Genomic DNA, 17091 nt, shown 5'->3' on the forward strand with positions numbered 1-17091 from the left:
TCTGGTTTCTGTCTCTCTGCCTCCTCTGTTACCGGGGTCACCCCATCACACCAAGAGCATGGTCCGGGTCCCAGAATCCTCAGAGACGTTCTGAGCTGCTCGCTGATTGGCCACCTTTGAGCCTGTCGCCGTGGCCAGGGGAGTGCCAAGACCTGACTGGCTTGAGCCTGTCTGCTTAGCTTAGGCTGGTCAGGGCCTACTCGGGGAACCAGTCAGCTTCCCACACCCTAGGGACAGCTGGGGTGGCTGGTGGGACGGCCAGCTCCGAGTCCCATCGCCTGTGAGCTCCCGTGAATCTGCCGTCCTCTCAGTTCCTGAAGCTCCGGGTTTGAACATCTCACTGAGTAGAGGGTAATAGGTGATTCCTAAAAGTTTGACTTTTTTGTACCTCGTGGCCCTGAGTACAGGCCAGTTTCTCATCTGGCAAAAGAAACAGACTAATGAAACCGAGGTCCCTTGACAGTGCTGAAGTGTTCCGAGGCCGTGAGAGGCAGCGTGGTGGCCTTCCTAAGAGAAGTAGTCGTTTTGCCTGTACACAGCCGTGACTCTAGAACCCAGTTCTCTCACGACATTTGACCCTACTGTATCGATAAGATTTCGCAGTGCAATGCTTATTGTCATTTCTTTGGTTTATTTTATTTTCCTAATTCTAGTATAAAGAGAACTATCATGTGTATCTACATGGTTAAGAGAAAACTGACTTAGGCATTTGTAATAAGGAAAAAGTGTTCTTTGAGGCCCCAACTTTGTGTCAGCTCTGAGGCCTGTGTCTGCTGGCTGGCTGGCTGGGAGGGTCTTTCTCTGCTTGAATGTTATTCATGCTTCTTATTAGCCTTAGGAAATGTAAGTGGAAGAGGCTGGAACTGCAAGCAGAGGATGGGACAGGGTAGAGGCATTTTACATGGTGTGTACGTGTGAATCAAAGTGGAAATGTGAGTGATACGGACTTCCGTATCACGCCGGCCCGCATGGGTCTTGTGGTGAAGCGGGGAGGGTCAGCTGGGAGGCGGAGCCGGAGCCCAGGGGCGCTGGCGCCTGACTGGGTGTGGGGAGGGGCCGCTGCGGGACTGGAGCAGGTGCGTGAGCTGCCTGGCCTGTGCAGAAGGGTTCAGAGTCGGGGAGACTGGCCCAGAGGAGGCAGTTAGAGGGCGCGGTGGGGGCACGGACCGCGGCCCCGGGGAAGGGGCTGGGCAGCGGGCTAGCAGAGCTGCCCAGCCGTCGTTAGCCCCGCTCGCTCACAGGTAGGTTCCCCACTGTTGTAAACAGGAAGTTACAGGCTGAGGTTGTCTTCATCCCAGGAAATGTTGTGGGCAGTCACCCCTTCTGCCTAGTCCTACTGCCAGCTGGGTGTGTTTGGTTCCATGGCGAGGATTCCTTCCTTCTCCTAAGAGGTGAGGCCGAGTTCTTGCTGTAAGAATGTAGAGGGGACCCTTGTTGCTTGGACTGAGCCATGGAGGTAGGAGGAGATACATCAAAGGAAAAAGCTATTTTCTCTGCTGTTCTCCCTGTGCTGGGCCGAGGGCTGACCGTTTCTAGAATGTGCAGAAGCCGTCTCTCTGCTCTGCTGTCGGTGATGACCTTGACTGGGTCACCTAACTGTCTTGAGAGATTTCCGTCTTCTCATTGGCAAAATGATGAGGTTGGATTCAGTTAGTGGTTTTCAAACCTGTTTTAGTTTCATTGTTTTAATCAGCAGAAATCCTTTTAAAATGATACTTGTGGGAATTCCCTGGCGGTCCAGTGGTTAGGTCTCTGCGCTTTTACTGCCGGGGAGATCCCTGGTCGGGGAACTGAGATCCCACAAGCCGCACGGCTCAGCCAAAAAATAAATAAATAAATAGAAATAAAATACAGTGATACTTGCTTTCAAAACAAACTCAGAACTCTCCTGATGAGGGCTGGGGTGGGAAGAGGAGAAGAGACTGAACCTGTGGCCTTCCTCAGGCTCTTGGAGCAACGCCAGGCACCTCTGAGACTCGGGGTTGAGAACCACGGGGGTAGGTGACATTTGTCACCTGGCGTTGAGCATTCTTGGGGTTTTAAGTGGACTAAGTTCTTACTACCCAGGGAGCGGTGGTGGGTGGATCGGTAGCTTGGGCGCCATCTAGGACCCACCCACCCCCTCCACGGCCCCCACGTTCAGAGTCACATTTCGGTAAGATCCCAGGTGACATAGCAGAGGCTGAGAAGCCCTCCCACTCATGCAGGAAGCTCCTCCCCCCACTTCCTAGAAGAAGGCACGTCTACCTCTCTGTGGGTCCGCAGGGTGTGCCCGCTGGTTCCCAGGGGCCTGTTCTGGTGCCAGGTGGTGGTCCCTGAGGTGCTCTCTTCCCTCCCTGGACTGACGTCTCCGGCTCCCGCTGGGCTTCCCCACGAGCAGCACACCCCTGGTCTCTGCCCTGGTGGCCCTCATGCTGGGCGGGACAGGGAGAGAGAGGGTCACCTCACCTTGTGGTTTTCACTTTGCCTGGTGACCCCGAGAATCCTACAGAGCATGGATTGAGAAGGCTTTTTACAAAACCGCAATCCCTAACTTGGTGACTCTGCTGTTTTCCTAAAGAAATTGGACCAAATAAGGAAGGAGGAAAAAGAGAAGAAAAGACGCCGCCTGGAGAACATAAACTATTTGAAAGGAATGGGCTACTCCGCTCGCGCAGCCAAGCAGGCGCTCCACCAGGCCAGCGGGAACCTGGAGGAGTCCCTGCAGGTAACCCCTCCCCGCCTCCGGCCTCCCTGAGCAGCCCTGCTCCCGGCCCAGGCGCCACCCCTCCCCTGCTTCACTGAAGCTGCTCTCTGGTCCTTCCCGACGCTGGGAGCCCTGCGACTGCGGGCCTTCCCTTCATTCCTGGTTTGGATCTAAGGGTCAGAGCTCTCTGGTTCTTGAACCCAGTGGCAGAGCCAGAATGACGAGCCCCACCCACCTCAGTGCCTGTCCGCGATTCCGCAGGGCTCACAGGGCAGGAACTTTGATGAGGTTTCTGTTTGCAACAGGAGTTTAACAAGTAAGGTGGAAGAAAAGAAAGGTGACTGAAGTTTTAATATAATTTTTTTGAATTAAAATGTTTTCTTTGAATAGTTAGTTTTATTATTTAGTCAGTAGTACATGTTGTCAAAGGGGCTTTTTAAAGAAGTCCTCAGAAGTGACTAAAAAGGTTGGGATCCAGACTAGTGGTAACTCTGCCCGGGTCCACGTCCTTTCCAATTTTTGTTCAAGGAGCAGACAGGATACGTAAGGAGGCAGGCGCTGTGCTGAGTCTCAGCGGAGATGACGCCTGCCCTGGGGGAGCCCACAGGCTAGTGGGGAGACAGACGTAGAGAGCACAGTGGCGTAAGGGCTACCACGTGGGAGCGCAGCACAGGGGAGCAGGGGCTGCAAGCTGAGTTGGGGGGCGGGTCACGGGAGGGGGCCCGGCAGACGGAGGAGAAGCTGGGGCAGCGCCAAGCGCTGAAGCATGAGCCCCGGGGTTGCCAAGGCCTGGGTTACACCTGCCGGAGGTGGGGCGGGGTGGGGAATGGCCAGAGACGGGGCTGGACAGGTAGGCAGGGGCTAGGCGGGCCGCATCACCTTGTTTGCCCTGATGAGGAGTTCACACTGAATCCTGCAGGCAGTGGGGAGCCTGCCCTACCTTTGCCTTTTATTCTCAAGACCTCCCGTCCTATTCTTCAGAGGTCCCCATTAGTCGGTCCGTTAACCCTTGGACAGCATGGGTTTGCAATGCGTGGGTCCACTTACGCGTGGACCTTTTTCAACAGTAAATACTTTATATAGTACTACACGATCTGCGCATGTGGAGCAACTGTGGATACCGAGGGCCCACAGTAAGTTACACTTGGATTTTCCACTGTGATGAGGGTCAGCGCCCCTAACTCTTGCGTTGTGCAAGGGTCGACTGAATTTTCAAATATATGTATTAATGTATTTTTTTAATTCAAAAATGTTGTTTGAATATCTGATTTGATTTCTTAGAGAAATTTAAAAATTCTGAATATGTGGAGGGACTGATGGGCCTCAAAACTAGTTTTTCATTATACAAATAGCACATGAATACATTTGCTCGATATAGAGGTATTTAGTGTTAAAAGGGAAGTTCCCCAAAAGGGCTGTATAAGGTTAAGAGTAAGTATCATGTGACAGAGAAATCAAGGGTCCAGAGAACTCTGCTCTTCTTGACATTGTAAACCTAGAGCATGTCACCTTCCAAAGAGAAGTCGCATTGGGTGGCCCTGGACTGCTTATAGCTTTCTGTTTACAGCTCTTTATGACCTTGTCACCCCTAAGGCTGAGCTGCAACAAGCTTGTTTTCGTGGAATCCTTCCACCTGCTCCCTCAGATCCTTTCCTGCTTCCTCAGATGCGATCTTTTTGCTCGAATAATCTTCTTCATCCTCCAGACCTCAACTCAGACACGACCTTTGGCGGGGGCCGCCTTTGAGCAGCAGCCTCTCCAGCCCCAGCCTGTCAGGGGTCCCTTTTCTCTGCTTCCGCAGCACCCTGTGCCTTGTCCACCACAGTCTCCTACACCTGTTTGCGTGTCGCACGGCTGTGCCTGCCTAGCACGTGACAGGTGCTCAGCCTCTGCCTGAGTGACCGAGCGGATGTTACTGATGAGTAACGGGTATCCCTGTACATTTCTAGATTCTTCTCAGTCATCCTCAGATGTGGTGGTTAAACGATTCTGGTCCGGAAACCAACAGCCATCAAGAAAGGCCTTCTCGGGAAACCATTGACCAAGTAAGTGCCAGCACCTTGTGCCCCCTCCGCGCGTACAACCTCGTGAGGGACTGGCTGGCGGGACAAGGCTGGCGGCCAGGCAGGGCCGAGTCCTTGGCTCCCTGGGCTCCAGGTGTGACCGGCCCGCCCGAGGGCGCGGCAGTGGGTGGAAGCCGGGCACAGGCATTTCCTTCAGAGTAGGAAACACAGGGGAGCTACGGGAAGGTTTTCTTTGGGCTTTTCTCCTCTTTTCTACACACGCCTCTTCGTGCGTCACCTCCCGTCCCCCTGCCTGTGACCTGCAGGGATGTCGCCGTGGTGACTGTCCACGTGTGCCCCCCATTGCGTTAGCCTGCCTAGTGTGCTGCAGAGACCTAGCTAGGGGTCCCGGGGACAACGAGGTCTATGCACGCAGCGCTGCCTCTGGCTTGCGAGCCGGCTGCCTTTCTGAGGTGACTGGGCCCCAACGTGGCCGCCTCAGGTCTTCCTCCTTCCTTTCCAAGCTGCCTCGCGTGCACGTTAGCGCGGGAAGGCCGGTGGTGCACGCGTGCGGTGGGCTTTGGGAACGCGTCCCCCCGCGACCTGACTCTCCCGGCTCTGCGTGGGGGCGGGAGCGCCGGGCACGCGTCGTGCCGCGTGGCCTGGGCCCTCGGCAGTGCCGCCCCGCCTTCTCCCAGCTGGTGTACATGGGCTTCGATGCGGCAGCGGCCGAGGCTGCCCTGAGGATGTTCCGGGGAAACGTCCAGCTGGCGGCCCAGACCCTCGCCCACAACGGTGGAAGTCTTCCTCCTGACCTGCAGCTCTCGTCGGAAGATTCTTCAGCATCGCCACCCACATCCCCGTCCGATTCTGCAGGTGGGTCTGCGGTCTCTGAAGACCGACTGGGGGGGAGCGTCTGCTCGAGCGGAAGCCGGCAGGCGGGGCGCGGGCCGCGAGGGGCGTTCGCAGACGTGCGCGTTTCCGGCTGCTCGGCGCTGTGGCGCGGGGGGCCGAGCTGGAGCTCACGTGTGTCCCTCTGGTCCCCGTGGCGGCTTCTCTTCCTGTCCTCCTCCCTCAGCTCCCCTGTTGCTGCGCTTCTTTACTGCAGGGACCTCTAGCGCCTCAACAGATGAAGATATGGAGACAGAGGCTGTGAATGAAATCCTGGAAGATATTCCAGAGCATGAAGAAGATTACCTTGACTCAACTCTGGAAGACGAAGAAATTATTATTGCAGAGTACTTATCCTATGTAGAAAGTATAAAGTCAGCAACAAAGAGAAACTAAATGATGAATAGAAACAAGCACTAAGTTTCTGCTTATAAATTCTATCATTATGAAAAGTGTAATGCAGGTCTTTTTTTTTCCCTATGTTTTATCTGATTTTGCTCCAGAGTGCTTCCTACCTGGGGGTGGGAGGGGTAGGTGGGGAACAGGGATGTAAAGAGTAAGAGACTTGGTGGGGTCGGTGGGGGCGGGTGCCGGTCCCCAGGGTCCGTCTTGGGAACTGAGCTGCCTCTGGCCTGATCTTGCAGTTCCCAGCTGCCTTCAGGTTCTGCAACCCTAATGTCACCCTCCCTGCTCCTTTTTTTCCCCACCCAGAAATGGGAAGGGCTGGGTAGGGTGGCTGCTAGGGAAGGGATCCAGGAGGAGCTCATGGGAGCGAAAGCTGGCCCTGTCTCCTCCTCTTCATCCTGCCCTGCTCTCCTGCCCTCCTGCCCTCCTGAGCCCACTGCTCGATCGTCTCCTCCTTCCCGTGATGCAGCTCTGCCTTCCTGCTTCAGCCTCTCTGCCCCGTCCCGAAAATGTCCTTTAGATCCTCAACCACTGCAAGTGCTTTGGGGGCCTGATGATGAGGCATCGGCTCCTGCAGCCACACCAAACGGTGGCAGACGCCCTCAGCCTGAAACGTCCATGTTTTGTGCTTAGCTTACTAAAGTAGGCACTTGAAATTCCAGGCTGAAATTCAGAATATATATGTATTCAAAGTTCTTCTTTACAAAAATAAAATCTTTTATTAAATGGTAAAGTCTTAAATGCTAACCAAAGCAACTTATTTTTAATTAGCATTTTTAGATGCATTTCTGTCCTATTAATAAATTCACTGCTGGCTAAGGTAAGATACCTGTCAGAGATTAAGGTATATTTTCTCCAAGTCTTTGTGGGGTTTCTTGGGTGTGTTACAGAAGACTGTTTCTAAAGATATGTTGTAGCCTCTTAACAGCTCAAATAACCGTTCTCATTGCACCCTGCATCCCTCCGTAAACGTGTATTACATGAAAACCCTGTCCAGCACCAGGACACAGCTGGCAGCAGCCGGGTGCTGGATGAATCAAGTGCCAGGTGTGTTCCCAAGGCTCTCCCTGCCCTCCGGGAGTCACCGGTAGCCCCTGTGACAGAGGGCAGGTGGGCCACGTGGTTGCTGTTAAGGGGCTGGCCGAAATGCTCCAGCTTTTTCAGGAATCATTTTCAATAAATCTTGGAGAGCAGTCCAGTTTGAATGGGTGGAAATCTTTTCTTTTAAGTCTTTTAAAATGGATGATACAGATGGAAATAAAAGGTGGAAAATATATTCAATAATTGTCAGCCTAACTTTGCAATGAGTTATTCAAACTCCTAAACTGTTGTGAGTGTTGAAAATGGGCGGTCTAGATCTTCATTTAGTTTGAGACGTTTGCTTCCGTTGACTTCTGTGAGGAAGTCACATGTATGCCCTCAAAAGCACCATCGATGTCTGTTGTTAAAAGATGAAGTGGTACTTCCCTGGTGGCGCAGTGGTTAAGAATCCGCCTGCCGGGCTTCCCTGGTCGTGCAGTGGTTGGGAGTCCGCCTGCCAATGCGGGGGACACGGGTTCATGCCCCGGTCTGGGAAGATCCCACATGCCACAGAGCGGGTGGGCCCGTGAGCCATGGCCGCTGAGCCTGCGCGTCCGGAGCCTGTGCTCCGCAAAGGGAGAGGCCACAGCAGTGAGAGACCTGCGTACCAACAAAAACCAAACAACAACAACAACAAAAAATCCACCTGCCAATGCGGGGGACATGGGTTCGAGCCCTGGTCTGGGAAGATCCCACATGCCACGGAGCAACTAAGCCCATGCGCCACAACTACTGAGACTGTGCTCTAGACCCCGTGAGCCACGACTACTGAGGCCACGTGCCACAACTACTGCATCCTGCGCACCTAGAGCCCGTGCTCCGCAATGAGAAGCCACCACAATGAGAAGCCCACGCACCACAACGAAGAGTAGCCCCCACTCGCCGCAACTAGAGAAAGCCCGTGCACAGCAACAAAGACCCAATGCAGCCTAAATAAATAAATAAAGATGAAGTGTACAAAGGCTCTGGGCCTGTGGGGGAGGGGAGACTGAGCGGGGAAGCGGGGTTTGCTTCCTCAGCGCTGGCAGCAGCAGAGGGCCGAGGCAACGAGGGGTTTCTAGCCTCATTTGAGACCGTGTCAGACTTGGATTGGGGGCCTAGGTTGCAGCTTCTGGCTAACAAGTTACTGTCCTGGGCTTGGGCCAGGTGTGGCTTCTAGCTTCCCAGATTGCTTCCTAATGATCTTGGAAAAGGCTAGGGAATTCAAGCCACACTAGCAGGTCTAGTGCTCCATTTTCCTATGAAGAGACACAGGGAAGCCAGTTCTTGAGCTCGGGACAGTGCCGGCTATACCCTCCCCACGCACTGGGAGACGGAGACGGGCTTCGGTCCTGGCCCTGCCTCTAGCTGGTCGTATGAAACTTGACAGGCGGCGACTGAGTGTCACTCCCTGCTCCGGAATCACTCCCTGCTCTGGGATGCAAGAGAAGGAGCAAAGGACATTTGTGATGAAAATGCTGTTAAACAGGAGGGAGTGGGCTGAGCCTGAAGTCACAGGGGAGGTGGGTTTGGGGGGGTTCTCCTTGGAGAGTCAGAGGGAAAGGACATTCCAGACCTGGGACAAAGGAGATAGGAGCTGAGTGTGCCACATTCATGGGGTCGCAGGGGCTGTTCTAGACCCACCAGAGAGCGTGTGCTGGGGGAAGAGACTGAGGCTGGAAAGATTGCCGAGTCCAACTACAAAGCACCCTGAAAGGCAGGCGGGGATCTAGACTTGAGTGGTGAATACCAGGGCCGTGAGAGGGCTCCGAGCAGGAGTGGCACGCACAGGCCTGTGAGGCCCATGGGGTCAACGACGGGAGGCTGTGGCGAGAACGTGCTGCACTCGGTCAGATCTGATGCCCGTCACTTTGATGGATTTCTGTCTGCTCTTGACTCCGGTGACACTGCCATGTCCTGTCCTTGTTTTCCTGCCCATATGTCCTATAAGTACTTCCTGTCCTTCCCCTACCCAACTGAAGGTATTTATCAGAGGCAAGACTATATCATCAAAGGCTCTCTGGTCTTTATATCCTCCTCAACATCTAGCAAAGCCCTCTATGTTACTGAAATTAAAATTACCCAACAAAATTGATAAAACTTTAGCCAGATTCATCAAGAAAAAAAGGGAGAGGGCCCAAATCAGTAAAATTAGAAATGAAAAAGGAAAAGCTGCAGAAATACAAAGGACCATAAGAGACTGCCACAAGCAACTATACAGCCATAAAATGGACAACCTAGAAGAAATGGACAAATCCTTAGAAAGGTACAATCTCCCAAGACTGAACCAGGAAGAAATGGAAAATATGAACAGACCAATTACGAGTACTGAAATTGACTCTGTGATTTTAAAAACTGCCAACAAACAAAAGTCCAGGACCAGATGGCTTCACAGGCGAATTCTACCAAACATTTAGAGAAGAGTTAACACCTAGCCTTCTGAAACTCTTCCAAAATATTGCAGAGAAAGGAACACTTCCAAACTCATCCCATGAGGCCACCCACCATCACCCTGATGCCAAAACCAGACAAAGATAGCACACAAAAAAGAAAATTACTGAAATAAAATTTACCCAAATATGTCATGCTATATAAATGCAAAATAGCGGTTTTTCACTTCTTACTCTTTCTCTGGGAGAGGCAGGCTGGAGAAAACGAACGCAGCAGCCGTTTTAGGATCTGCCCCCAGCGGCTGGATAAGCTGCCTGCCCTGCGAGCGAGAGCTGTGGAGGCAGGAAGGCAGCATCAGCTGTCAGCACCAAGGAGCGAGTCTGGTTACTCGGACCGCCTCTGTCAGCACAGCAGACTGAGAAGGTGACTAAATCGACGCAGGTACTCTGCCTGCCCTCCCTGAAGTGCACTTCCGCTCCCCCGAAAGCCCCTCAGGGGTGGGCCTGCCGCTGTAACCGCAGCCTCGGGCCCTGGAGAAGAAGAACCCCTAGGAGGTGGGCGCTCCCAGACACGACAGGCCGCGCAGTGGAGCCCCTCACCTGTACTCTGCGCTGAGCCCCACCCAAAGAAGGCTGGGGGATGCAGCTTCTACAGGTTCTTCTCACCAGCCAGCCTGTTTTCCTGGCGAGGCCCCTGGGTTCCCAGGGTTTGGGGGTCGGGCCTAGAACCCATCACAGAGGTATGCAACCCTTTCTACCGGCCCTGGTGGCAATACCCTGTACCTGTTCCCAAGGGGGTGGGATCCACCTATCAGGAATGGACCTGGGCACCCCAGCGAGCAGGTGAAGCCCGTCCTGCCGCTCATCTTGCAAGAAGACACTGGCGCACCCACCTCTCTGCATCAAGGGATGCCTTTTCCCTGGGCAGGCTTGTCCTTGGCTAGACGCTGAGCTCTCAAAGGCAGACACTGTCCTCTGCAGCGTTTCCTCTTCCTGCACGGGGCGGGGGGCCAGCCAGGGCCTGGCATGGAGGGCCCTGTGGGTGCGGAACGTGAGCCCCTCCCGGTGCAAGAGGGGCTTCTGGGGGCGGCTCCCCTCAGGGCCTCTTAGGGTCTGAGCCCCACTTCCTCCTTCATCTCCTCCGGGCAGGTACTCCAGCTGCCTCCTGTGTGCACCTCCAGGGCCTTCACCACGCGGGGCGCGGAGCTGGCCCCTGTGCGGGGGCCTTTCTGCTCCACATCTGAGAGAAGGGGCCTCCTCGATTCCGGCGGGAATAGCAGCGGGTCCCCGCTGTCACCCAGGCAGCTGAGGAGCCGGTTCCTTGCTCCCTGGTCTCTCCCATGCCACTCCCCACTCGAGTGGCGCTGCTGTGACACCGGAGGGGCTGTGAGGCCGCAGCCCCTCATTTCACCCCAGGGGGCCAGGCCCAGGCGAGCGTGAGGCCCCTGCTTCCCGGCACCCCTTCTCCCTCTGGGATGGGGCTGGGACTCCGTGGGCAGAACAAAAGACGACGTGTCGCAGAGCACTGTTAAGGACCTGTATTTCGGTTCTTCACAAGTGGACAATTTGCCAAAATAACGACAGTCTGCGGCTTTTTTTTCTTTGGCCGCGCCGCGCGCTTGTGGGATCTTAGTTCCCCGACCAGGGATCGAACCCGGGCCCTCGACAGTGACAGCGCGGAGCCCTAACCACTGGACCGCCAGGGAAGGCCCGGTGTGTGGCTTTCTGAAGCGTCCGCTTCGCTCCGCAGGAAAGGCTTGGCCTCGGAGGACCTCGGGCGCCGGGGCCGTGGGGCTGGAGACCCTGAGAGTCGGGAGCGTCCTGGGAGGGCCGGAGAGCAGGCTGAGGGCTGGGCTCCGCAGGGGCTCTGGCCGAAGGGGGTGGGGACCGAGAGGCGGGCTGGGGACGCGGTGGCGGGCAGGCACGGCCTCCCCACGGGCGGCTTGGCGAAGGCTTCGGAAGTCAGCGGACGCGGAGGACAGGCACCACCGCCGCCCCGGTACTTGCCCTCGGAGCCCCCGGTGCCGACAGCCGCGCTCCCTCCGCGGGTCCGTGCGCGGCCGCTCGGGGCGTCTCAGGCCGGTTGCAGGGGCGCGGCGGCGGCGCAGCCCACTTTGTTGCTGAAGAGGCGCGAGAGGCTGCGCTTGGGGGCGGCAGGACGCGGCGGCAGGGCGCGCGGGAGGCCGCGCACGTCCCAGAGGCGCAGCGCGCCGTCGTGCGAGGCCGTGTAGAGCACCTGGCCGTGCACCTGCGGGCGCGGAGCGTGGGCGGCGCTGTAGGGGGCGCGCCACCGCCCTCCGACCCCGCGCTACGGGGTCACGTAGGTGCAGGCCCCGCCCGGCCTCGGGCCAGCGGCGGCCTGAGCTGCGAACGCCCAGGCCGCCTGATGGGGAAGGCTCAGCCCAGGGGGCCTCGGCCCCGGGGAGGCTCTGCCCGCAGGGGAGCGCTGCTGCCTGCCCCACTTCCCCTCCGAGGCAGAGGTGCAGGAGGGCTCGCCCCCGCTCTGCCAACCAGCCACGGGGCCCCGGAGAGGGCGAGAGCGCCTACCTGGATGCAGTTGATGATGAAGGCGTGGCCGCGGAACACCCTCCGCAGAGCTCCAGACTGGGCGTCGAAGGCGCGCGCGCGGGCGTCCCCGCTGCCCGTGAACACTGTGAACACACGGCGGCACTTGCCTCCCGCCCGAGAGCCCTCGTCCCCTCGGGACTCCGCAGGGCGGGGGGCGTGGATGGACAGGGCGGGGAGAGTGCCGGGGACCCTCTCCGGGACCCGTCCGCTCGCCTCCCAGGGATGTCGTAATTGCAAATGGGAAACAGCAGAAGCCCCTTGAAAGGAAGGAGGTGGCACCTTCCCTATCTCAGTACTTTCCTGTGAGTTCAGGGTGACGCCCAGGGGCCCGGAGGCGCCCTCTGTGGGCTGCAGCCGGCTCTGCAGGACTTCGGCTGCCCCACCGCCCTTGGGCTTCAGGTCAGCCTGCCAAGTCCTTCCAGGTGTTTCCACCCCTCCTGAGTACCACGTGGGCCCAGCTTCCCACTCTCAGGCCATTTGGTGGAAGCCTTTGGTGAAGCTTAGCTTCCCTGCCGGGTGTTTCCAGCAGCTCTGAAGCCCCTGCCTCGGGGGGGTCATCCCTTCCCCCTCCACCATCTGAGCAGCCTCTTGGGGCAAGGACCAACCAGAAACTCATTCCTCCCCCTCCTCAGTAATGAACTTGGCCCTCCAAACACAACCCAGTGCCTCCGGGGTTCACTAGAGGGCCCCTGCCCAACCTCTCCCAGGGGGAACCTCCGGATTCTGCCTCCCTTGGGCTTTTTCCTACATAACTTAGTCCAAGAGTTCTCAAACTCCCGAGGGCAGGCTGGGCCCACCTGAGTTTCTGATTTAAGGAGGTCTGGGGTGGGGCCTGAGAACCTGCATGTCTAGCCAATTCCAAGTAATGCTGATACTGCTGGTCAGGGACCACACTGACGGCACTGGCCAGAGAAACTCCCTGGTCCACTTACCATCTTAGCCCGGGTTCTCCCAGAAGCTGACCCTGACACTAGGTTTCGAGTACAAACAGTTCATCTGGCAGGGCATTCCAGGAAGTGGGGAGAGAAACAGGAAGGAAGGACTCCCATGCAGGTGTTTAAGGGAGCAGGTGACTGCTGGGGGCCCTTGGGAGAAGGGGCGGACCGGGTCTCAGAGTTGTTTCACCCAGGGACAAGGACACTGGGCTACTTATTCGTCAACTCCCAGCCCTCCCACGACCTGCCTCACAGGAAAACACCCTCGGGCAGAGGACCTCAGGTGCTGCAGCAGGAAGTGCACCTGAGCGTGGTACCCATAGCATCTGCTACAGCCACTCAGCAACCTGAGTGAGCCACAGTAAGCACCCCCTGGGGGCTCCCTGTCCTTGGGGTGTCTATTCCTTATCCCATTTCCTGTGTCACCTGCCTAGTCCCAGGTTTGCTGCTAAAGCTACTAGTGAATGTGGACTTGGAGGGAAAGTTTCATTTCTCGGCCTCTTCAACTCCTTTCCTGCCTTCCCCTCCACCAATGCACTGTGGTTACTGAGCATCCTGAGGGTGGGAAGAGGGTCCAGAATTAGGTCTGATCCTCCTGTAGCCTGTTGGCAAACACCAAGGACCAAGTTCCTTAACAGCGGACAGCAGGTAGGGTCTGTGGGATTTGCTGCAGCGGCAGGTTTCATCCCAGCCGCTGCCACGGGGAGGCGCTCTGGGCAACGTTCTTCTCTTTAAATTAGAGGTCCCCGACAGGAGCGGAGCCATAATCACACTTACAGGCTTGGACACAGGAACAGGAAAAAAATCATTTTTATGCGTCAGACACCTAAATCCTGAGGGCATCTCACGCTCTATTTTCGGAAAATCCATTCTATCTTCATCTAACACCTGTGCTGTGAAGTCAACTTGAATTTTCCACTGTGGCTCCTCCCCCACCCCAGTCTGCTCCCTCACTGCTGTGCTAGGAAGACGGTTCTCAGGCTCAGCTTCACCTGGGGGGGGGGGCTGGCTTCCTGCTGCAGGGGTGTGTGTGTGTGTGTGTGTGTGTGTGTGAGAGAGAGAGAGAGAGAGAGGGAGAGAGAGGGGGGGAGGGGGGAGAGGGGGAGAGAGAGAGGGAGAGGGAGAGGGGGAGAGAGAGAGGGAGAGGGAGAGGGAGAGAGAGAGAGAGAGAGAGAGAGAGAGAGAGAGAGAGAGAGGACGCTGATGGCGAAATATAACATTGGGGATCGTTTTAGGAAAGAGATGTCCAGGAACCTGGGAGCCCCCCTCCCATGTAGGTGTGGTGAGGTTGTGGGTTTTGCTTCCCCAGAACAGTGCCTGTCCTCTGCGTGTGTCTGGGGTGTAAACAACTGGCCAGTTGGACAGAGCCAGGAAAGCCCAGATGTGTGACAGTTGGAGACCTGTGGGACAGAGAGTTTGCTGACTACCCAGCAAGCCACACTGCCCTTCTTTCTTTCCAAAGTAACCCTGATTAATCCTGGTGGTAGTATCCCCAGACAAGAGCTTTTATTATTCTGTCTCTTTTGCAGGCAGTGGTCAGAGAGATGTATGCAGAAGTCCTCGGGTGGAGTCTCCAGGAAAGATCTTTAAAGGGGCCTCTACTCATCTAGGAGACACCACCTTTGCCCTTCCCTCCTCCTCTTCCTGCCTGCCTAAAACATATGATGGCTGGAGCTCCAGCAGCTATCTTGAACCATGAGGTCCCCCCTTAAAGATGGCCAATACATGCTAAGGATGATGAAGTGAAGTGAAAAAAGGAACCTGGGTGTCTAACAACTTTGTGGAGCCATCCGTTCCAGCCTAGACTGCCAGCCTCTGAATTTCTTCTACCTGAGAGAAAAATAAACCACTATCTTATATAAACCCGTTGTCTGGACTTTCTCTTATCTGTAGTCAAACCTAATGCCAAGTGAAGCCAAACCCATGCGGCCCTCAAGTCTGACTGGAGTTAAGTGGTGTCACTGTCTCGAGAATTAGAATGTGTCCTTGAGACCTGCTCTTGACCTGAGGTGCTCTGAACAAGCAGGTCGCTGCGCGTCCTAGCCGGGTAAAGGTGGGAGGAGGCCCAACAGCCTTATTTGGAACTCCTTTTGCTGGAGGAACAAACACGTGCACTGAGGGGCCACAGCCGCCGCCCTTGGCCGCTGACCAAACTGAGTGGCAGCTGAGGCTCAAAGAGGGAAGAGTGCAGTCAGAAGCCGCAGAGAGGTCTGGGCGAGAGTGGACGTGCTGGGGGGCGGGGCGTGAAGGGGACAGGCAGGCTGGGGCTACAGGGGGGCGGGGTCACTTACAGGTGCCCGCGTGGTACTTGAGGGCGCTCACGCTGTGTCTGTGGGCTGCGAACGTGCGCACACGCTCGCCCGTGTCTGCCAGCCAGCACTTGACCGTCCTGTCGGCGCTGCCTGAGTACACGTGCCGGTTCACCAGCTGGGGGGGGGAGAAGGGAGGGTCGGCACCGGACACGGGTACCGCTGACCATAGGGGGCACCCCCGGAAGCCCCTCCAAACCTCTCTCTGTGGAACATGGAGGGGCACAGGCAGGTCTCAGTGGAGACACTGTGGACAAGCCAGAAATGCCCCTGCCCCTGGGTCGCCCCCCACCACTACCCACTCCAGCACCCAAGGTCACAATGCTCCTCTCTTCCCCTCAGGGCCGTGTAGCTCAGGCAGACCCGGCTTCAGATCCTGACCGGCCCTTGGCCATGTCAGTGACTCTGCTCTCAGCGGCTTCACCCGCAGACAAGGATCATGCCAGACCCCTCCTTGGGCTGCTCAGACATGACCGTACAGCGCTCAGCACCCTAAGAGCAAGGACCAGAAAATGTCGGCCAGCACTGCTGCTGCTACTGCCAGGTGTCTCTCTTTAGCAGGTTCCTACAGCTTGGCCCCCGGGAAGGTCAATGTGACTCCACCTGTAGCTACTTCTGTTCCCTGGTACTGTTCCAGCTGAGAAAAGGGCACCCAGGGCAGGGCTTTCACACTGGACTTCTGCTTGGGGAAGGGAGATAGGAGAAAGCTCTAGAAGTAACCTGACTGACCACGGTGTGTGTAAGGTAGCCCTCTGCTGGGACCGGAGCTGGACACCCAGGGGCCATCATAGGGTCCTGCCCCCCTGCCCCTGGACACAGGTTCCCCCACTTCCCGCTCGCCGCTGCCAGCTGGAGTGGCATTCACACCCCTTCTTGGCGTTGCAGGAGGTTAGGAAAGGGCCTGGGAGACAAGGGAAGGGCATGAGGAAGCTCCCCTCCCAGGAGCACCCCTGCCAAGAGGGACAGGGTACTAGCGCGAGGGAAGCCCAAAGACAATTGAAATAATTCTGCAAATTTCCCTACAGCAAACACCACACGGCCCAGAGAGCTCCCGGCCAGCACAGCACCTCTGGATATTGGAGACACGGACGAGAACTGAAGGCTGGCGGAGTGGGGTACTCAGCTGCCGTTAGCTGGCTGATGGCACCAGGCCTCCTCCCACTTTGCAGGGCCCAGGAAGACAAGGGCAGGCTACAAGCCCCCGAGACAGCCATCCAGGACACTGCTGGGGCCCAGGGGCCGCAGGTGGCAGGCCTAGTTTGTTTTGTGGAATCTTAGTTCCCCGACCAGGGATTGAACCTGTGCCCCCTGCAGTGGAAGCACGGAGTCCTAACCCCTGGACCGCCAGGGAAGTCCCTGGAATGGGCATCCTGAACTCATCCCAAGTCCTCCTGGCTCGAGCACACACTACCTACCCATCTTGGCCACTTTCCACTCCAATTCCCACAGCTGACTCAGTTTCCCCATATTACTTCCCAGTTTAAATCCCGGAGAATAGGACTCTGGCCCAGTGCATCTTTCCACCCCACAGCCACAGCACAGGTCAAACTTGGCCTTGGGCCAATCGCTACGGCAGAGGGGGTGGAATCTTGAGGGACACGTATACCTCTCAGAGGCAGAGGCTGAGGGTGGACCAAGTGGGCGACAGGCCTGGCCTGCGTCTCTCAGGCCCTGCCCTCCGGTCCTACTGGGGTTACGACTGGCCCAGCCAATGGAGCCTGGCTTCTGGCCTCTCCCACTGGCGGTCCACTCCCCGAGGACAGGGCCGCGTGCGATGTCCGCACACCCGAGGGCTCCAGCAGGGTCCAGAACATCGCCCAGTCCTCCCTCCGTCTGCACCACCAT

At 56.7% G+C, this 17091-nt stretch overlaps 2 protein-coding genes across 4 annotated transcripts in view; one reads left to right on the forward strand and one right to left on the reverse strand.

Annotated features, from left to right (window-relative positions):
- Window positions 1-7269, forward strand: part of NUB1 (negative regulator of ubiquitin like proteins 1) — a 28371-nt gene extending 21102 nt beyond the window's left edge. For both annotated transcript variants that reach the window (XM_081243447.1, XM_081243448.1), the window contains exons 12-15: window positions 2561-2707; window positions 4636-4731; window positions 5388-5565; window positions 5798-7269. In XM_081243447.1, the coding sequence (XP_081099573.1) occupies window positions 2561-2707; window positions 4636-4731; window positions 5388-5565; window positions 5798-5976 (600 nt within the window). In that variant the 3' untranslated portion in view covers window positions 5977-7269. The remainder of the gene's footprint in view (window positions 1-2560; window positions 2708-4635; window positions 4732-5387; window positions 5566-5797) is intronic.
- WDR86 (WD repeat domain 86) overlaps window positions 1-17091 on the reverse strand; it is a 38012-nt gene that overhangs the window by 944 nt on the left and 19977 nt on the right. The window contains exons 5-7 of one of the 2 annotated variants that reach the window (XM_081243449.1): window positions 15229-15364; window positions 11982-12085; window positions 11381-11682 (exon numbers count right to left, since the gene is read on the reverse strand). In XM_081243449.1, the coding sequence (XP_081099575.1) occupies window positions 11509-11682; window positions 11982-12085; window positions 15229-15364 (414 nt within the window). In that variant the 3' untranslated portion in view covers window positions 11381-11508. Of the gene's footprint in view, window positions 1-11380; window positions 11683-11981; window positions 12086-15228; window positions 15365-17091 lie in introns of those variants that run through there. The other variant, XM_081243450.1, reaches the window with a different exon arrangement.

This window comes from Mesoplodon bidens (genome assembly GCF_964165515.1).
Source record: "Mesoplodon bidens genome assembly, chromosome: 9".
Lineage (NCBI taxonomy): Eukaryota > Metazoa > Chordata > Mammalia > Artiodactyla > Ziphiidae > Mesoplodon > Mesoplodon bidens.